The following is an 18,507-nucleotide window of genomic DNA, read 5'->3' on the forward strand; positions in this document are numbered from 1 at the left end:
ATTTCTCTTCAATTGTTAGCCATTTAATTCATCTGGATTTGTATAAAAGAATAAATCCCCCTTTTTTCATCTATTTAGTAATCATAGTGATTTGAGTTGGGGTCTGATTGAGATTGTTTTTTTGTAATTCAACTCTCAATTTCCTTAAATTGTAATTACTTTTAGAACTTAAGAATTGTGCATACATTTAAATATCAACAGCGCTCATTAAGATAGCTGTTAGTTGATTGTGTTGTGTTGGGGTAACAGACTGAGACCTGCACTTCAGTGTGCGGAGGTTTTATTGGCCAGAAAGGGTGAAAAGTGATTAAAAAAGGCACAGGAACACTAAGCGTCTAAGTAAAGAAGGAAGGGGAAAAAGCAAGGACAGTGGACCTAATAAAGGCCAACATAACACGCATATAATAACCTGGAACATACAAATGCAACCTGAAGATATAAGGGAACATCTAACAGGGAAGCTCCCTTTCAATAAAGTTTGCTCTGTAACGGCATGTTGACAGATGTAGTACGGGGAGGATAACAGATGGGTAAAAGGTCATATTTGGCAGACAAATATGCCTTTGTTTGGTACATTTCTTGAGGGTTGACTTCCCAGTAAACACAGTCCTTCTCTCCTTATCTCAGCAACCTCTCAAGTTCACTTGCCCATTCCTTACTCAGACCAGAGTGGTCAGCTTGTCTATGAGATCATCGATAGTGTAGACCATGAGCTTGATGTCGTCCCTCTCAGACATGCGGTGCTGGCCATGTCGCCGGAGGATGACATCCACATCATTGCTGAGGATGCGTTCTGCAACTTGCATGGAGATGTGCCAGGGGACGTCCTCGTCTTTGAGGCCATGAATGAGCCGTACAGGACAGGTGATGGGGATTGGACTCTGGAGCACACAGTGATTTTCTGCCTCCCGCAGAAAGTCCATGCTGAACTTGTAAAGACCCTCCTCTGAGTGTTTGGAGGGCATTGTCCACGCCCCTTTCTCCTCAAACTCCTTGCGTGTCTGTGCATTAAATCATGGACAAATCCAACTCAATAACATATAGAAATGAAAATATCTGCAGGTTTCAAACAAAATGGCATCAATGTGATGTATACAAGATACTATAATAAGTTCCTACCTCCAGAGGAAGAGAGTTGAACGATGTGACAATTAGATCAGCGGCAGTGGAGATGCCCACCAGAGCTGCAGTCTTCTCTGGTCTTGCAATGGCAGCCAGCAGCATGAACCAACCACCTATACTGGAACCCACCATTATCTACAAGTAAGAAATAACACCATAAATAGACTGCAAAACAATTGAACAATTGATTAATAAACACAAAATTAAAAACCTCAATAGAAATGGTCCATAAAGACACCAGACTCATGCAGCATAATCATAGCAGTGGAAAACTGATGATACCACAAATGTTGCAACACAGTGCCATCTTTTGGAGGTGGATAGGAACATACAAGGAATACTGGAGGTTGAAAGGATAATGATAATAATAATAATTCACGTTTATTGATTCTCTTTTCATTGATTCTGTGTTACATCCTTTTTCTGGTTATTTTTTGGGTGTACGGTTTTGTTTTATAGCCTTAATTCTGGATGATGAACATACAATACAAACATTTAGTAATTCTAAGAGTTTTTTTTTTAATGGAGGTAATTTCACTTTTTTTGTGGAAAAACACAGACATAAATTATTATTCAAGGCAAAGTAGTATGTGTTTGGAGGAGAAAAAAAAATACCAGTCAAATTCAATAATTAATTTGTGCAAGTACAAAAAGAGTTTAACATAAGAACATTTAGTGTATATTGTGTTTGCAAAACATTTTATTTTGATTAATATTTTTCACTGGCTTCCTGTGTGGCTGTGATTGATTTTAAGAGATGCACTTGTATCGCTGTGAGAAGAAGCTTCAATTGGCCGTAGGCTATTAAAAACAGTAGTCTTGTAATTTATTGCATGCATATTGAACAACTATAATCCTGCAATCATAACTCGACTGAAATCTATGTTTTCCGACTGTTACATTTTGCACTTCTTCTCCAGCTTGTTGAAATACATCCATACATTTCAAGGTAATTTCCTTTCATGAATAGTCTCACATAAAAAGCTAGGACAATGCTTGTTCGTGAGAGCAGGAATTATGACATTAAACCCGTTCTAAATGGCAACTCTCAACCCCCATCCCTATTGAGCAACGCTTTTCATAACTTTATTGATTACCAACCACCAGTAACTTGCACAGGGACATGACCCTAGGAAATATTTACCTGTGGCCCCTCTACTAACTCATCCAACACGTAAAGGACATCTTTTTTCCAGGTACCAATAGTTCCTTCTGATAGCACCCCCTCCGAGGCCCCATGTCCTGTGTAGTCGAACCTGGCAAAACATAAATAGAACAGCCCATGGCAGTGAGTATCAGAGGGTAAAATAAAGGCAAGCCATGAAACGCTAAGGAAAAAGTGAATGTAGATTTGAGACACAAGTACATTAAATCATTTATATCCACAACACTGGACATGGGATGAGGCCTTTGACTTTTCAGTGTGATAGAGCCATTTCATATTTATATCAGCTCAGGAATGGAGGTGTTGAATGACAATGCAAGCTTTGGAACGGCTATATTTCATCCATCCATCCATCCATCCATTTTCAATACCGCTTATCCTCATTAGGGTCGCGGGGGCGCTGGAGCCTATCCCAGCTGACATAGGGCGAAGGCAGGGGACACCCTGGACAGGCCGCCAGTCCATCGAGGGCACATGTAGGGACATACAACCATTCACTCTCACATTCACACCTATGGGCAATTTAGAGATCAATTAACCTGCAGCATGTCTTTGGACTGTGGGAGGAAGCCAGAGAGCCCGGAGAGAACCCACGCTGCCACGGGGAGAACATGCAAACTCCACACAGAAGGACCGCTCCGACCGGGAATTGAACCCGCGGCCCTCTTGCTGTGAGGCGACAGTGCTAGCCACTACACCACCGTGCAGCCCATATATATATAAGGCTATATTTCAAAAATATCTAAATGATGGAAAGTTGATTAATTTCTGGTTAAGGCCTCTCACACGTTACCAGTTGTTGCATTGTTTAAATGCAATCCTTTGGCTTTTCAAAACACAATAAAATATATTATTTATACTATGGCATATTTTGCTTGTTTCACAGTGCCACTATATGTATTGTATCTTACTTATATGGTATAATATATCAAATTATTTTAAGCGGCTGTCCCACAGAAATTGCATTCCCTTTTCTATTAATTATTCCAGTCAACACACAATAACAAAAATCCAGCCTAACTTATTGTATACATGTACTTCTCCTGTTCTTTGATCAAGGCTGAGTGTGGGTGTGTGGTGGGTGCATGCATCTTTTCCAGTTTGTGCATTATAATGTTGCTCTTTGCAAAGCACACATTGGATTATCTGTGTTCAGTTTTAAGAGCTATGAGAGTGGAGTTTAAAAGTTGTATTATTTGGACCTATTGCAGGTGTTTCTCAGTTTATAGATAGAAAACAAGACTAAAGACATCAAGGACTGTATTCTGTCCTAGCTGTTCTCCACTGTATGTATGAGGTATGTCTATTTGATATTTTATGTATTTAGTATGACTTTATGAGCATTTCATGGTCCTATGTGCACCTCTATTGACTTACCTAAGGTATGAGTGCCCTAGTGACCTACAGAACTCCTCCAGTGCCTCGGCCTTCTGCCCATTCATGTTGGAGCCATATCCTGGGAGGAAGACCACACCTGGGCTCTTCCCCTTCACTCTTCTGTAGGCCAGCTTGGGAAGGTCTGGTCGTGAAGCATACTGCACTGTGGACTTGTGTCTCCTGACCCCTGGTTGGCACAGTACAACAAAAACGTGTTACGTAAATGATTCACAACAACCTAGGGTAAAATAGCTCAATTAGAAAAAACATTTGCTAAATACAATGCCACACCCCTCATTTTATAAAATGATGCTTCTCTTGACGCACACTAGAATACAGCACATGGATACTAGAGACACAAGTGTGGACTTTTTACCCCCGTAACGACCAAAGATACCAACAATTGAGGCACAGTTACATAACGGGACCAATTATTGTCGAAGTGGTTTCAAATGTAACGACAATCAACGGAGACGACGCAAACACATTTAGAAGCGCAAACACAGCACCGCTTCCATGCCGTACATTTTTAAGACGACGCAGTCTGTGCGAGCCACACCCCCTCCTGTGCGTTTAAATGCCCTCATGTTGAATTCAGACGATGTGAAAATAATTGTACCAAATGGGGAGATTTGAACAAACCTTCCAGGTGCTGTGAAGACAAAGCTGCGAGACCTCTATTACTTAAAATATGTGAAAGTCCTCTGCGGCAGGACCTCAGCGCGACGGCTGCCATACTGCTCCGTGATCCACTGACGAAGTATCGCGAGAGGAGTAGCACCAGTGACTCTCGTTTACTCCCAGCACATGTAGTCCATTACATTACTACAGTAAAGCTCTGTGGAGCAGTGGTGGAAGTATACAGATCAGTTAAAGTAGCAATACAGTGTAAACATACTGCTGTCCTGCAGTCAAACTACTTAAAAAGTACAGAGGTACATAGACCCTTGTCAATGTTGTATTGTAACATTATTTAATATACATATATTTTGTATGCATTTTATTCTAGCCACTACAGCCATCAGGCAAATGCAGTGGAGTAAACGTATACAGGAGGAACACATGTTAAATGTCAAAGTACATATCTCATAGCTGTACTTGAGTGCTTGACTAAATGTAGCAGTTGCTATATTCCACCAAATATATTTTTGTCAGATGCCAAAATAGAAAAAGACTACATTTATTCTCCTCCTCCTCCTCCTCCTCCTCCTCCTCCTCCTCCTCCTACTACTACTGTACTATTTCTGCACTTATAGTAACATATCTTTAGTGGCAGCCAAAAACCTTTGTTTAACTTAAAAATTCAACCTATACGTGAGTTTTTTATACTGAATTTTTAGTTTGTATAGGCTGTGATGAAATAAGTATCCACATCCTTTATTAAAGCAACATTGGCAATACCCCACTGTCAAATAATTACATATAGTTACAAGTTACCATGAGTGCTCCATTCAAAATGGCTCCTGAGTGTATTGCAAACCTATTAAATGTTATAAGATTGTTAATAATGTTTTAATGTATAAGGGTCATTTTAACGTTGCCTCTACACTATTGGATAATACTATACCAATGCATAGTTTACAAGTTAATCATATGTTTGATTAAAAACATTAAATCTGTATAGAAGGCTACAATATTTCCATTTAAACTGTAGTTGAATACAACTAGAAAATAGCAGGAAATACAAGTACCTTTTTTTGATTATTTACTATGTTATATTACTTTAAATGTATTTGATCCACATGGGAATTCAGACATCCATGTACGGGTCTGTATTACAGCGGCTCGGCTTAAAGCGGCTCCCAGTGCAGAGGTGACCACATGCTATCAGATTATGATAATGGCTGGTCGTTAAAAAAAGGCTGAATGCTGTTTTTAATAGAGAATATAACGCGGTCTAAGTAGCGGGGAACTCGCGGCGACTGTCATGTGAAGTGTCAGTTTGTAACATGACTCAGAGCGTCACAGGCGGAAGGTCACGGAGCAGCGGAACGGAACGGAAGCGGGAGTAAAAAGCCTATCCGCCATTGTGGAAAATGGTAAGGGGTATTCCAGTAAGGCACCAGGCGGCTTCAGATTGACTGCTCAAAGGCCATCTGTGGCGGGATCGCACCTTTTAACGGAGACGATTTTCTCCACAGACACACAGTCTCCGTTTCTAACAACGAGAAGAAGCAGCAGATCGTCGTCGGGTCCGAACCACGGGAGGAAGGAGAAGAAGAAAAGAAGAAGAAGAAGAAGAAGAAGAAGCCCCGCCGCCGTGTAACCGTTACAGAGGGATTGGACGACCCGAGAGACGAGCCAGGAAAAGCACCGGAGTGCAGCGAGAGGCAGAGGAGGTGGGGTGGGGGGGGGGAAGCCGAGGACAGTCTCACAAACAGCTCTCAGTTTCGCTTCCTGGAGGATGTCTGCGACCACAGTCGATCAGGTTCGTGTATTGACAGCCGAAAAGGTGCCGTAGATCACCCGCGCGGCGGAAGGAAACTTTGCCGACAACAGTTTGATCCGGTTTCGGCCACGCCAGATCAAACTGGCTGATGAAGAAAAAGTCTTTGATACATGGTAGCTATTAGCTGTAATGTAGGCCGAGTGAATTACCGACCCACTCTAGCTGTAGCCGGTCGCCAATGCGGCACCGTTTAGTTCCTGGATGTCAGATCGTTTGACATCCGGTCAATAACGCGAAGCAACCTGTAAATGTTAACATTCGGCCCGATGGTTGGAGACGGTGGTTTTGACAATCGGCTGTTATATTTCTTTATGTAGCATATAGCCTGCTCTCTCTCTCTCTCTGTGTGTGTGTGTGTGCGCGTGTGCGCGCTTCTTGTTTCCTGTCGTGATCTAACATCTCCTTTTCCTGTGCTGCTCACTCTTTCAGAGACCTAAAGGACAAGGAAATAAAGGTAATACGTTTAACACGGATGATTTTAAATGGCACCCTCGTTTATAAACTGTGTGGCGGCACCGTCCTTTTTGATTAATTAAAAAAAAAAGTAAAATAATACCTAACATGCTTACTGTTGATTGTGATTTGACACTGTAGCCTGAACTGCAGATTATTTATGTTCACATTGTTGACTGTCCCAAATTCTGCATTTGTTTTGATGATGTTACACCCAACTGAGATCTTGTCATGATTTAGATTTGGCCACCACTTACCTCCTCAACATAATGAGTTGACATCTGGAGCTGGAAATATGTGTGACTTCCATATAATATAGCACATATAGTGATTTACTGTCCTTTCTTTTCGTCCTTAGTGCAAAACGGATCAATGCATCAAAAGGATGGTGTTAATGAGGATGATTTTGAGCCTTATCTAAGCGGCCAGACTAATCAGGTAATGTCCTACATTAAACCATATTATGGTCTGTCCAGAACGACAATGTGTCACCTAGTACTTAGCCTATAACCTCACGTCGTGGACAAATCAGTTATATTCTTCGGTGTCGGCTACAAAACGCATTAACACAGTCGCTCCGGTTCCTTTATGAGTTTCTGTTGGTTTCTAAGGACGACGTGTTCCTATAACTCAACTCAAAATCTATCTTCACTGTTCATGATATGAAGTCAACGTGTTTAATTATTTTGCTTTTTTGTTAATTGTCATCATGTCTCGTATACATTAACTGTCTGTCTCTCTATGTCACACAGGGTAACAGCTATCCACCAATGTCTGACCCCTACATGCCCAGCTATTATGCTCCATCCATTGGTTTCCCTTACTCTCTGGGAGAGGCTGCTTGGTCCACAGCAGGAGACCCTCCTATGCCCTACCTAACCGCCTATGGACAGATGAGCAATGGCGAGCCCCACTTCATCCCTGACGGTGTGTTTAGCCAGCCAGGTGCCCTTGGGAACACCCCTCCCTTTCTGGGCCAGCATGGCTTCAACTTCTTCCCTGGTAATGCAGACTATTCCACCTGGGGTACCAGTGTCTCTCAGGGTCAATCCACACAGAACTCAGTATACAGTAACAGCTATGGGTATGCCCCCAGCTCGCTGGGTCGGGCCATCACGGATGGACAGGCGGGCTTTGGAAGCGACACCCAGCTTAGTAAAGTCCCGGTGCTGAACAGCATTGAGCAAGGTATGACAGGCTTAAAACTGGGTGCGGACATGGTGGCAGCTGTCACTAAAACCGTGGGTTCACCCCTAGGGGGCACAGCAGGTATGAGCAGCATGGCAGCCAATAGCCTCCCTCCGTCTGTCAGCTCATCTGCACCTAAACCTGCCTCCTGGGCGGCCATTGCCAAGAAGCCGGCCAAGCCACAGCCCAAGGTCAAACCCAAAGCCAACATGGGGATGGGGGGAGGTGCCATTCCCCCACCCCCCATAAAGCACAATATGAACATTGGTACTTGGGACGAGAAGGGCTCTCTAAACAAGCCTCCATTAGTTCAGAATATGATGCCCCCGCAGCCTATGGTGCAGCAGCCTCTCCTAGCTCAGCCCCAGCCCTTACTGCAAAACCCGTTGCCTCCTCCGCCTCAACACCAACACCAACATCAACATCAGCCCCAACATCAACATCAACATCAACATCAGCCCCAACATCAACATCAACATCAACACCAACATCAACATCAGCCCCAACACCAACACCAGCACCAGCCCTTCCAGCTTCATTCTCTGCAGTCCCCCCAACACCCCCAGCCTATGCCTCCTGGCCATCCACACATGCACCTCTCCTCTCAACCTGGCCCCCCACCGCCCCTTCATCAGCAACAACCCCAGCAGCCTGGTCCTCCCCCCAACCGTTGGGTGGCTCCCAGGAACCGGGGTGAGGGCTTTGGTTTGGGTGGGGGACTCCCACTTAGTGCCTCCCCTTGCTCTGGAGAAGTGCATCCCGTGTTGGAGAAACTCCGTGTCCTCAACAACTACAACCCCAAAGACTTTGACTGGAACTTGAAAAATGGACGCGTCTTCATTATCAAGAGCTATTCTGAAGATGACATCCACCGCTCAATCAAGTACTCTATCTGGTGCAGTACAGAACATGGCAACAAGCGTCTGGATGGTGCCTACCGCTCACTGGGCAACAAGGGGCCCCTGTACCTGTTGTTCAGCGTCAACGGCAGTGGCCACTTCTGTGGTGTGGCGGAGATGCGCTCACCAGTGGACTACAATGCCTATGCAGGCGTCTGGTCTCAGGACAAGTGGAAGGGCAAGTTTGAGGTGAAGTGGGCATTCATCAAAGACGTGCCCAACAACCAGCTGCGACACATCCGGCTGGAGAACAATGACAACAAGCCAGTAACCAACTCCAGGGACACTCAGGAAGTGCCTCTGGAAAAGGCCAAACAAGTGCTTAAAATTATCGCCACTTACAAGCATACCACCTCAATCTTTGATGACTTTGCACATTATGAGAAACGTCAGGAAGAGGAGGAGGCTCTGAGGAAGGTGAGATGAATACATATAAATAGCCCTATCCCTTGTAAATAGCTTGTTTTCATGCATCAGACAGTTCAGTTTAGTTGCCCTATATTTTAAAGGGAGGTAACGTTCCCTGAATCACTGTTGGGGGCTGAAGTCAGACTGTAATCAGCTGATCTTGTTCCACCTGCTCTTAGACAGAGGTTGCAACATCCAGTGGCTGAATGAAGAGCCTGTTGTAAAAGGAAGTTCCCAGAGGGCTGTGAGCAGATTGACATGCCACCATTACGCATAGGCAGGTTCAGGAAACCCTAGCTCCTCATCAGCCATCTTGTGCAGTTGAGACTGCGATGATTTGCCCAAGTGGAGTTAGCATAGAGATTTCCTGAAATATCCCACATTCCTGGCATTCCTTCTTTCAGACAAAGGCAGATGTAGGCTCTGATCTCCCTTTGAACAACAAGCCTCTGCTCTCCACAGGCTCCTCATGCTTTAGTAGTCTTTAACAACATAAGCCCTCGGCCTGCAAACTGGCTGCACCTTTAGAATTGGTACAGTTTTTCCTCAGATGTTCTGAACGGCTGATTTTTAAAAGAGACGTTTCCCAGCAAAATACATGATAACAATGCATTATTATGATTGTCTGAGCACATAGTTCTGAAAAGCTTGCACAGTGAAAGCCTGCGCCTTCTGAGGGGAAGCTAAAATATGTTGGAAGTATAAACAGTGGTGTACCACAAATGTTAGTTGAAGTGGTAAAAAGTCTGGGATGCTCCTGCTGTGGAAAAACAGCAGCCGAGGGGAGAATGACACGCTATCACTGCTGGCATTCTGCAGCATCCATTCTTAGATCCACCAGTATGCTAATCTGATTGCGTTTAGAAAACCCCCTCCCCCTCCCTGTGACCCGCCCCCTCCTTTTCTCCCATTCCCCCACTGCTGGTGCTCATTGATGCTGTATTGACTCCTCTCTGCTGACCTTGTTAATATGCGGCGGGTTACTTTCTCATAAATATTTCAAGTCAACGTTTTCAGGCTTCTGAAAACAACCTGTCAGTAGAAAGACTGTTTCATCCTGCGTTGCGCTGTGCTGCTTTTGTAGCCCTGACCTCCTACATGACAGGATCGGCCCAGTTGAGGCCTCGCCCTCCTTCGCCTGACAAGGTTAATTGTCCGCTATTGTCTGGCCTGTCCTTCCCGAACTTTGAGGGGTGTCAAACCAGCACAGCTACCTGCACTATAACACCTTCCCAAAGTGTTTTTGTTTTTTTAAAGATAACTTTTGATCTAAATGGTGTTGCAGGATTTTATTAGCATAACTAATTTGGCAATTAATACATAGAGGTTAGCTGCTTCCTTCCACTGGATATAGTTATAAGATCATGCTGCGTTAGGGGGGAAAACCAGTCTGCTGTCCCTGGAGCCACAGCCCAGTCTGAGCATCCTTTAGGGGGGGTAGAGTTACAGGGCTTTTCTCAGACCACTGACGTAAACACTCACTGCTCAAAGACAACACTGCATTCCTCTTTTATTGTAATCCATGACGCGCCCTTGAATATTTTATTTTTGAGTTGTGTTGTGATTACTTATGTTATGGTTACTCTCCTGCTCTTGTCTCACTTATCTTAAGACTAAACAGAGAACGTACTGGTACTTTAGGGATTTGTTTTCCTGCCAGTAGAGCAACTCAGTATATCAACAGTGGGAATGATAGACTTGCCTAAAAATAGGATATTGTCATCTTGGAGGTTTATTTTCATCCGAGTAACCTGTATATTTTTCTGTAAATAATCAGGATTTCTATACTCGCATGTCTTTATTAATTTAGTTAAGTTAAATTGCGCTCATATTGAAATATAATGTTGGGACAAATTGCAAAACGTCAATTTATTTTGTAAACAAAATTTCAAACTGTACAAATGGAACAATAGGATATAAAAATATATATATTGGTTTCTGAAGAGACAGCCGTTCTTAAATAATCAGAATTGCTGGAAATAATTTTTGGTTTACTTTCCACAGCACATTACACTGATCAGTCCTCAATTGACAAATGCAACTTTGAGTTGTAATGGATTTTAAATCCTAAAATGAAAATATTGTACATATGATTCAAAGACATCAAGTTTGAATGTATTCCAAATAGAAACATTCAATAAATCCTCCGTCATTATTGACATTTGCCGAGTGGTACGAGATGGACACAATACAGGCATTAATTAGATACATCTCCTCTATGAAGTCAAATTAATATCTCTGACCCAGTAGTATGATCAGGATCTCTTGCTAGATAATACCGTCAAGACCTCAAAAATCAAGTGTCACATCTATGAGGATGTCGCATTCTGTCAGCGGCCCCAGACGTCCTTGCTGTGCTCTGAGTTATTTAAATTTCACATGTATCTTGACAGCATGGAACCAACTATTAACAAAAGTATAAGAAGTGTCTTTCGACTCTTATATGTCTTCAACATTTGACATTCATCCTGTGAATGAAAGACTAATGGAGCAGCTCTGATGTTGCACTTTTAGCCGTTTCTTATGTTTGCTTGTGTCCCTTGTTTGTTCCTGTTCTGACACCATCCACTGATTACCTCTCTGTTTTTTTTTCTCTCTCGGCAGGAGCGCAATAGAAATAAACAGTAACCTTCAAGCAAGCTCTCTGCTAGAACTGCAACACTAATGATGTAGGACCTTAAATAAAAATTTGCCTAACCACAAGGAGGAAAGGCTCTCTCAAATCTTTCCGCTGAAGACGACAATGTATCTGAACACTTCAACATGACAATAGATGGACTCATCTGTATCCGTTGACTGGCGCACCAAACCCTGTGTTCCTGTCTCACGAGAAAAACGTAACCCACTTTTAAAAAATCTGTCTTTTTAAAGCACTTTCAGTCCTCCTAAACGGCCTCTACCAGTACCCTTAACTCTCTAATTATGTGTTCTTCTTTGATTTTGTTTGAGAGCAACTAACTGACTAACCGAAGTAGTCAGAAGATTTCACCAGGCTTATTTGTAGTTTTTTTTTTTTCTTTCTTTTTTTTAATGCCTCCAAAAGGGGATATTGGTGAGCTTCATCAGCTCCTGAAAAATAATTAAAGTTCTGTATGATTTAATCTTTTACTTGAATCTGTATTCAACCGTCTGATCCCAGTCCTCAGAAAGAGGTGGGATGAATTAATTGCTAAACAGCCACAATCATGCCCATCATAGGATGTATCCTCCCTCTCTACCTGTTCCCTTCCTTTCTGCATCTGTTTCTGTGTACCTAAAGATTACAATTATGCAGCGGGCCTAGCAACACCGGCCAATGCACATCTTTGTTTTTTGTTTTTTTTCTCTATCTTGTGATTCTGTCATTCTGAAGTGCATTTGTCTGAGGAGAAACCTGCTGCTCTTGTAGAACTAGCGCTGGCCTCCTTGGGTCCTGTGGGTGACTGTCTTTGCTCTGATGTTGATGTACTGTATCGTACCTCAGGCTCAATCAGACTGTCTGTCCTTAACAACTCTAAGCACCTTTGGGGGAATCCTCACATCAACCCTCCTGCTAGGCTTGAATGTGATTTCCCCCAAAACGGCACGACATCAACTGCAAGGATGTGACAGTTTTCTCCTCTAGGTAACTCACTAGCTAAATAAAAATGATCCATGTTTAGCGCAAACCATGCTTTTGTGTTTTTGTGTACTCATTTGCCTCCAGGAATGTGTGCATTACTTCTATGCTTCACACAGTATCACACCCTCAAATATACACTCTCCTGCAGCCCAAGTAGATTGTCCCTCTCCTATTTGCATATGTGCCTCTAAGTTAACCCATGTATTCCCAGTAGCAGCAGCTCCATGTCCACATCTGCTTTGCATTGCAGCATATTAGTGACAATAAGTGTAAAATGTGTTGGTGCCAGGGGGTTGGTTTGACCATATAGTAAAAATACCATAGGTGTACAAAAAATTGACTTGGAAGATGATGCTTGGGAGGCAAAGCTGCTGGCCTAAAGTGGGTTAGTTGACAGCAGTAACACTGTGGGGATTACAACCAATACTGGAATGTATAACAATGCATGGATGTGCATGGATGGTATAGGCGGTGTTGGAATGTAACTTAAGTACATTTACTGTACGAAAGCACAATTTTTAGGTACGTGCACTTTACTTGAGTATTTCCTTTTTTACGACAGTCTTTATTTCTACTCCACCTTTCAGAGGCAAATGTTGTAATTTTTACTCCACCACATTTATTTACTAATTACTTTCCAGGTTAGGTTTTAACATAAAAAAAACTAATTAAAAAAAATCATATTAACCGTATAAAACAAACATTTGTTACAGATTAAACCAGTTGTTTCCAGCCTTTTTGGAAGGAGCCATTTCCCCTTAATTAAAACTTCTCAGATGCTTTACTATAAATAATAATAAATAATTATCTAATAGTTTACAAAACGCAAAGATTAAAAGCACGTCCATCTAGAGACCATCTTGTGTTGGGGTCACATTAGCCACAAGGCCAAATTGGTCCATGGGGAGGCAGTGGCCCCTTCCCCACATCCTCTGGTTCCCTTTCTCTGATTAAACCCATCTCCGTTCCCATCTTGAGTTCCTTTTGATCTCAACTACACACCTGTAAAGTTTCGTGACTGCATGATTTATTTTAAACTGCCAGAAACCTTTGTATTATTATCTTGAAATACAATGTGATGATAGATTATGTGGAATTTCCTGTTTGCTGTTTTAAAACATGTATGTATGACGTTATTTAGTTACCAGGGCAGGTAAAGGCAATACAGTAATCATAGACAGACTTTGAGATATGTTAGACCTATAAAAGAAGACATAGTTATAAAATACTTAATTGCAAAATGATATGAATAAAGTTGTTATTGAAATTGATTTTCATTGTGAGTTGTACGACTGTTTACAAAATGCTATTATCTACATTGAGCTTGCAGACACAATGTATAACATGTCTATTGTGCATGTTTTTCGTAATTCACAGGAACATTACAATGAGTGATTTTATCATATCAAGCATGAGGGACATTTGTTCATGTGCCTTGCTTTTCATATTCTCTTTACATATTTATTTCACCCTGAAATGAATAACTTTCCTTTCACTGTTTGTCCACCAGAGTGCGCCATCATTTCACGGTTCCTTCAAGAGTCCTCAGCTCTCAAGATGTAATACAAAGCCTTTCCTATAAGTAGAAGTAGCAAAGCCTCCATTCTTCTCAAGCCCTCCAACTACTACAGACACAATTATACCAGGAAGAGAAGTACTTGTTGTGCTTCCACGGCTTTTTGGAGCAATTAATGCCAGCTCGGCAAGCTGTGCAGCGAGAGGTGGAGAAAAGAGGGAGACGTGAGCAGGGAGTGAGAAGAATCCCTCTTTGTGTTTGTCAAGGGGGAAGAAAGCTGTAATTATAACATTGGAGGCTTTGGATTGCAACTTCTCTGTGTTAATTTGTGCATCCATCAGGTTTTCGCAGGCAGCCTTTGAAAAGACCACACTTTTCCTTTCCTCCATTTGTCTATGAACACAACACTAAGCAGGGGACAAGCTATTTATTCACCTCACAACGCCCTCACTATTGCTAGTGTGTGATGGTGCAGAGATGTACCTCTGATATAATGCTGATTTTACTCTGTTCATGGAATTGATGAAATATGCGGTATCATAGGATTTATTCTCAGGTCTTTTTGCTGTTTAGTTAATAGCACATACTGCTGTTTTTTAATCATTAGAATGAAACAGGAACATATATGCACTGCAATCTTCTTTCACTCAACTTCAATGGCTTGTCATGTTGTTGTTGTTGTTGTTGTTGTTGTTGTTTTTTTACCATTTTGGGATCAAACTAACTGGTTAATGACTTTAACGTTAGCAGGACTTAATTTGCCCCCATCCACAGTGGTCAAAGCTGTTCCAAGAAAGTGCCAAGCAAACTTTTCTTTTTTCGCTCCAAATCATCAAAATGTCCTTCTGCAGAGGGATTCAGTTGAGTGAAGATGAGAGAGAAGGAGCATCCTCTGCTTCGTGAGCTGAAATGCCTTTGAAGTTTCAGTCACACTGAAGACTCATCAACACATGGCTCAAGGCAAGGTTAGGGCAAGTCTCAGGGTTGGCACTTCTTCGATGTTTTGAAGGTTTTCCCACTCTGGGCCATGGCATACCACTCAATAAGTCTCATGGAACATTAATCCTATTGATGACTATGTTAACTGACATGCGGTTGATCAGAAGGACTTGAAATTATTTTTGAATATGCGTGTCGGCCTCGCTGATAAGCATTGTTTATGTTATGTAGGAAAGTGTCTCCACATGTAGCTTGAAGTAAGGTGGCGTCAGTGGAAACATATAAGAGCACCGACAATGATTAATGTAGGACTCACAGTTCTATATTCAAGGCTACGTTGAAGTTTTATTTTCTATATGAAAAAAGGTGTTTTAAGTGACAGTAATGTCTAAGTTTTCTTCCTGCCCTTTTCCAAGGTGTCTCTGTTGCCATGGTTATATAATTACCCGTTAACTGAAAGTAGAGGCTGAGCATTTTGCCGAACACAATGATATGATGTAGATCTGAGCTGGAAAGACTTGATTGTTCTACACACAATGAAAGCAAAACGACAGATTTGTAGTCTCATATATTTATTTTGTGATTCTGTTAATGCGAGTGTTGAATAGAATAGAAGAAAATAGACGTACACATACATACATGAACATAGACATGTCTCACACCATATTTAGATATTGTCAAAACAATTGCTTTCTACTTATTTTCTACTATGAGCTTTTAGTTTTCTCTTCACTAGAACTCAACTGTGGAAGTTAGTAATGATGAGTACTAAGTGATGCCGAACTCTTGAACGTTCACCTTCACAGTAAGCAAGTTGGAAAGTAACCACAAGGAAAAAGATAATTAAAAGGGTACTCAAGCAATTGTTTATTGCATTCCATAAAGTTGAGGGACTCCAAAAAAAAAACACATACAAATTAATTATCAAAACTAGAATGGACCAAGCTACAACATTGTGAAATCCTACATTTCCCATGATGCAAAATAGACCCCCACTGCTTTCTACTTCTTTCAAATCCCAGTTTGTAAGACAGTCTTTCTTTCAAAAATGTTAAAGGCAGCTTGCAGCTAACGGTGCTAAACAGTGCAAACAACGGCACAGTGCTGACAGAGTTAACAGTGTTTACCTGAGCGGGAACTGGAGGGAAGGTGCTCCGTTTCCGGGACAACGTTATCGGAGTGCAGTGCAGAGCGGCGGCCTTAAGCTATAGCCGGTGGGGCACTCTCATATTCACGAACATGCACTAAAAGGCATGTCAACAAAGCATGCTCCAGCATTCTCTTATATTCTCTTTAAGTCTCAAGCCTGTGTCAAGATGACCCTGATGACATTGTGTGTCAAATCAGTGCAGTGCCCCTTTAAGAAAAGTACAAACTGAGTTCATAGCTCCATTTTAATACATTTTATTTTTCAAAGCAAGTTTGGCTCTGCACGTCTGTGCACTAAAACACTGCCTGCAACATAATATATATGTATGTACCTGTGGGACAAACTTTGGATTTTAGAGACTTGAAATGTGACTATTATTTGACTAACTCAACTGGAAGCATGGATGAAACTGTTACAATTACAATTTTAACCAATACTGTAAGTACAAGGCAACCCACTTCATGAGTCCTTTTTATCCAATTGATTTATGAAGTTATTCCAACAATAACTAATGCAGTCTGTTCGTCAGCAATCTGCAAGAGCATTCTTCACAACTCTGTGTTGGACAAATTAAATGTTTATGTAATGCATATAGCGAGTGTTCAAGGCAACAGGGAATAATTCAAGGCCTACGGGGTCATTAATCTGTTCAAATGTTTCCTGGCAACACGAAGCACCTATCTAATCAACGCCACAATGTTGATGCAATTCCTTGGGTATGAAAAGCCTTTCCCCGTGTATCACTAATGTAAGTGGATAGGCCTCAGTGTAAAGTGGAGTGCTTGTGTATCCGGCTGCTGTTAAGATACTTGCATTTCCTGCTGTCCTTCAGAGGTCTAAAATGTACACACTAGAGACATGAGAATAGACAGCGTCATCAATCCTGTTTTATAATGCTTTAAAATCTACTGGAGAGTGAGTGCATATGGCAAATGGGGAACAAATATTAAAGAGAAAAGGCCCAAGCAAAAGGAACCGTATTTGGTGCATAGTCCAAAGGTCTCTTATCTAAGATCATCTGAGCATATCTGGGCCATCGTTATTCATTTTACAGCTATGCCCTCAGGTTTCAGGCCATTGTATGAAGTGGAAAAGTGAAAAGTGAAAAGAAAGGATGAATAACATGAAAGAAGAGATTGAGAGGACTGCCGCTGTGTTTTTTATTCGCACATTCCTGTATTCTGTATGTGTATTATGTTGCACTGCCCTTTTAGGATTCTTGGCTACAGCCAGCGCAGGGCCTCATGAAATATGAATCTTTAATCTATGACTCAGATGAGTAAAATTAACTAAAGGAATAAGAGAAAGCGCTGCATTCACAGCGTTGGCAACACATTTATACTTCATAACTGGACTGCACCCTCTCTTGTGCTGCAGAGAAGATGAGTGGAGATACACTAGCTGTGGTCAGGCTGTTTATTAAATTCAAAGGTTGGAATATGTCCTGTGCTGGGACGGTGTGTTCAAATCAAGGTTTTGCATTGCAGGGGGTAGCACCGAATGGAAAGGTCTGAAATGTAATGCATTTGAAATTAAATGAAAAGGTGCAGAGGGAAGAACATGACATGCTGGCTGCTGAGGCCTGGAGTCCTATGGAGTCACCACTCAGCTGTATATGTATGTGTCTGAGAGAGAATCTAAGTGCATGGCTTTGTGCGAGTACAGGTTGAGTGTGTAATGTGATGCAGGCTGTCTTTGCTCCTGTGACTTCCTCTTCCACCCGTCTGTTCAGGCCTGATGGAGATTAAGGGCCATTAAAGGCTCTCTGCTGCATGTGCAGTTTCTATTGATCACATCGACTCAACCCACTGTAGCCAATGATCCGATTACAAGTGTTGTACCCCCCACCCTTATCCCCTCCCCCTCCATCTTCTCTGCTCCTTGCCCCTCCCTTCCGTTCTTCCTATCGCCCACCCTTTGTGGTTCATGGTACTCTGTGGAGGTTGCTTTGGCTGTGCTGATGTCAGCACTGGGGCACACCCAGAAGGCCCCGAGACCCCCAAGGCAAGCCTCTGAATATCTGCTTGCGTGTCTGTCTGTATTTTTGGCCTTGCTGTCCACTCACGCATTTTACCCATTCCTCGCTTCTGTGCTCTCACCATCTCAAGTCATCTCCAAACACAGCAGGGTTATGATGAACTTTATTTCTACAGGACAGAGTTGGATTGGCCGTGCCTCGAAGAGCTAAATGAGTTAAGACAGTCTAAGAGGCATCAGCTCAAACCCACCGACCCCCACCT

General features: G+C 42.2%; 2 protein-coding genes across 3 annotated transcripts; one reads left to right on the top strand and one right to left on the bottom strand.

Moving 5' to 3' along the window:
- Positions 1 to 263: 263 nt before the first annotated feature.
- Positions 264 to 5,890, bottom strand: abhd10b (abhydrolase domain containing 10, depalmitoylase b). The gene is made up of 6 exons (XM_034559742.1): positions 5,778 to 5,890; positions 4,307 to 4,502; positions 3,665 to 3,851; positions 2,267 to 2,378; positions 1,120 to 1,257; positions 264 to 1,001 (listed from the first exon to the last, which is right to left on the bottom strand). The coding sequence occupies exons 2-6, from the start codon at positions 4,398 to 4,400 to the stop codon at positions 660 to 662; spliced, it is 873 nt and encodes a 290-aa protein (XP_034415633.1). The 5' UTR covers positions 4,401 to 4,502; positions 5,778 to 5,890; the 3' UTR covers positions 264 to 659.
- Positions 5,447 to 12,711, top strand: ythdf3 (YTH N(6)-methyladenosine RNA binding protein 3). 2 transcript variants are annotated; one of them, XM_034559740.1, is made up of 6 exons: positions 5,447 to 5,703; positions 5,806 to 6,092; positions 6,543 to 6,567; positions 6,925 to 7,004; positions 7,319 to 9,070; positions 11,666 to 12,711. In XM_034559740.1, the coding sequence occupies exons 2-6, from the start codon at positions 6,069 to 6,071 to the stop codon at positions 11,687 to 11,689; spliced, it is 1,905 nt and encodes a 634-aa protein (XP_034415631.1). In that variant the 5' UTR covers positions 5,447 to 5,703; positions 5,806 to 6,068; the 3' UTR covers positions 11,690 to 12,711. The 2 variants fall into 2 exon arrangements, with proteins under 2 accessions (XP_034415631.1, XP_034415632.1); XM_034559741.1 differs by lacking the exon at positions 5,447 to 5,703 and having other exon boundaries at positions 6,062 to 6,226.
- Positions 12,712 to 18,507: the final 5,796 nt, after the last annotated feature.

This window comes from Cyclopterus lumpus, chromosome 20 (assembly GCF_009769545.1).
Source record: "Cyclopterus lumpus isolate fCycLum1 chromosome 20, fCycLum1.pri, whole genome shotgun sequence".
NCBI classification, from domain to species: domain Eukaryota; kingdom Metazoa; phylum Chordata; class Actinopteri; order Perciformes; family Cyclopteridae; genus Cyclopterus; species Cyclopterus lumpus.

Bases quoted from the DNA above. Each gene is read 5' to 3' on its own strand.
- abhd10b (XM_034559742.1), bottom strand. From the start codon at position 4,400: ATGGCAGCCGTCGCGCTGAGGTCCTGCCGCAGAGGACTTTCACATATT. The intron at 3,852-4,306 runs GTTTGTTCAAAT...TGTGCCAACCAG, and splicing joins GTCTTCACAGCACCTGGAAG to GGGTCAGGAGACACAAGTCC. The intron at 2,379-3,664 runs GTAAGTCAATAG...ATGTTTTGCCAG, and splicing joins CTAGGGCACTCATACCTTAG to GTTCGACTACACAGGACATG.
- ythdf3 (XM_034559740.1), top strand. From the start codon at position 6,069: ATGTCTGCGACCACAGTCGATCAG. The intron at 6,093-6,542 runs GTTCGTGTATTG...TCACTCTTTCAG, and splicing joins CTGCGACCACAGTCGATCAG to AGACCTAAAGGACAAGGAAA. The intron at 9,071-11,665 runs GTGAGATGAATA...CTCTCTCGGCAG, and splicing joins AGGAGGAGGCTCTGAGGAAG to GAGCGCAATAGAAATAAACA.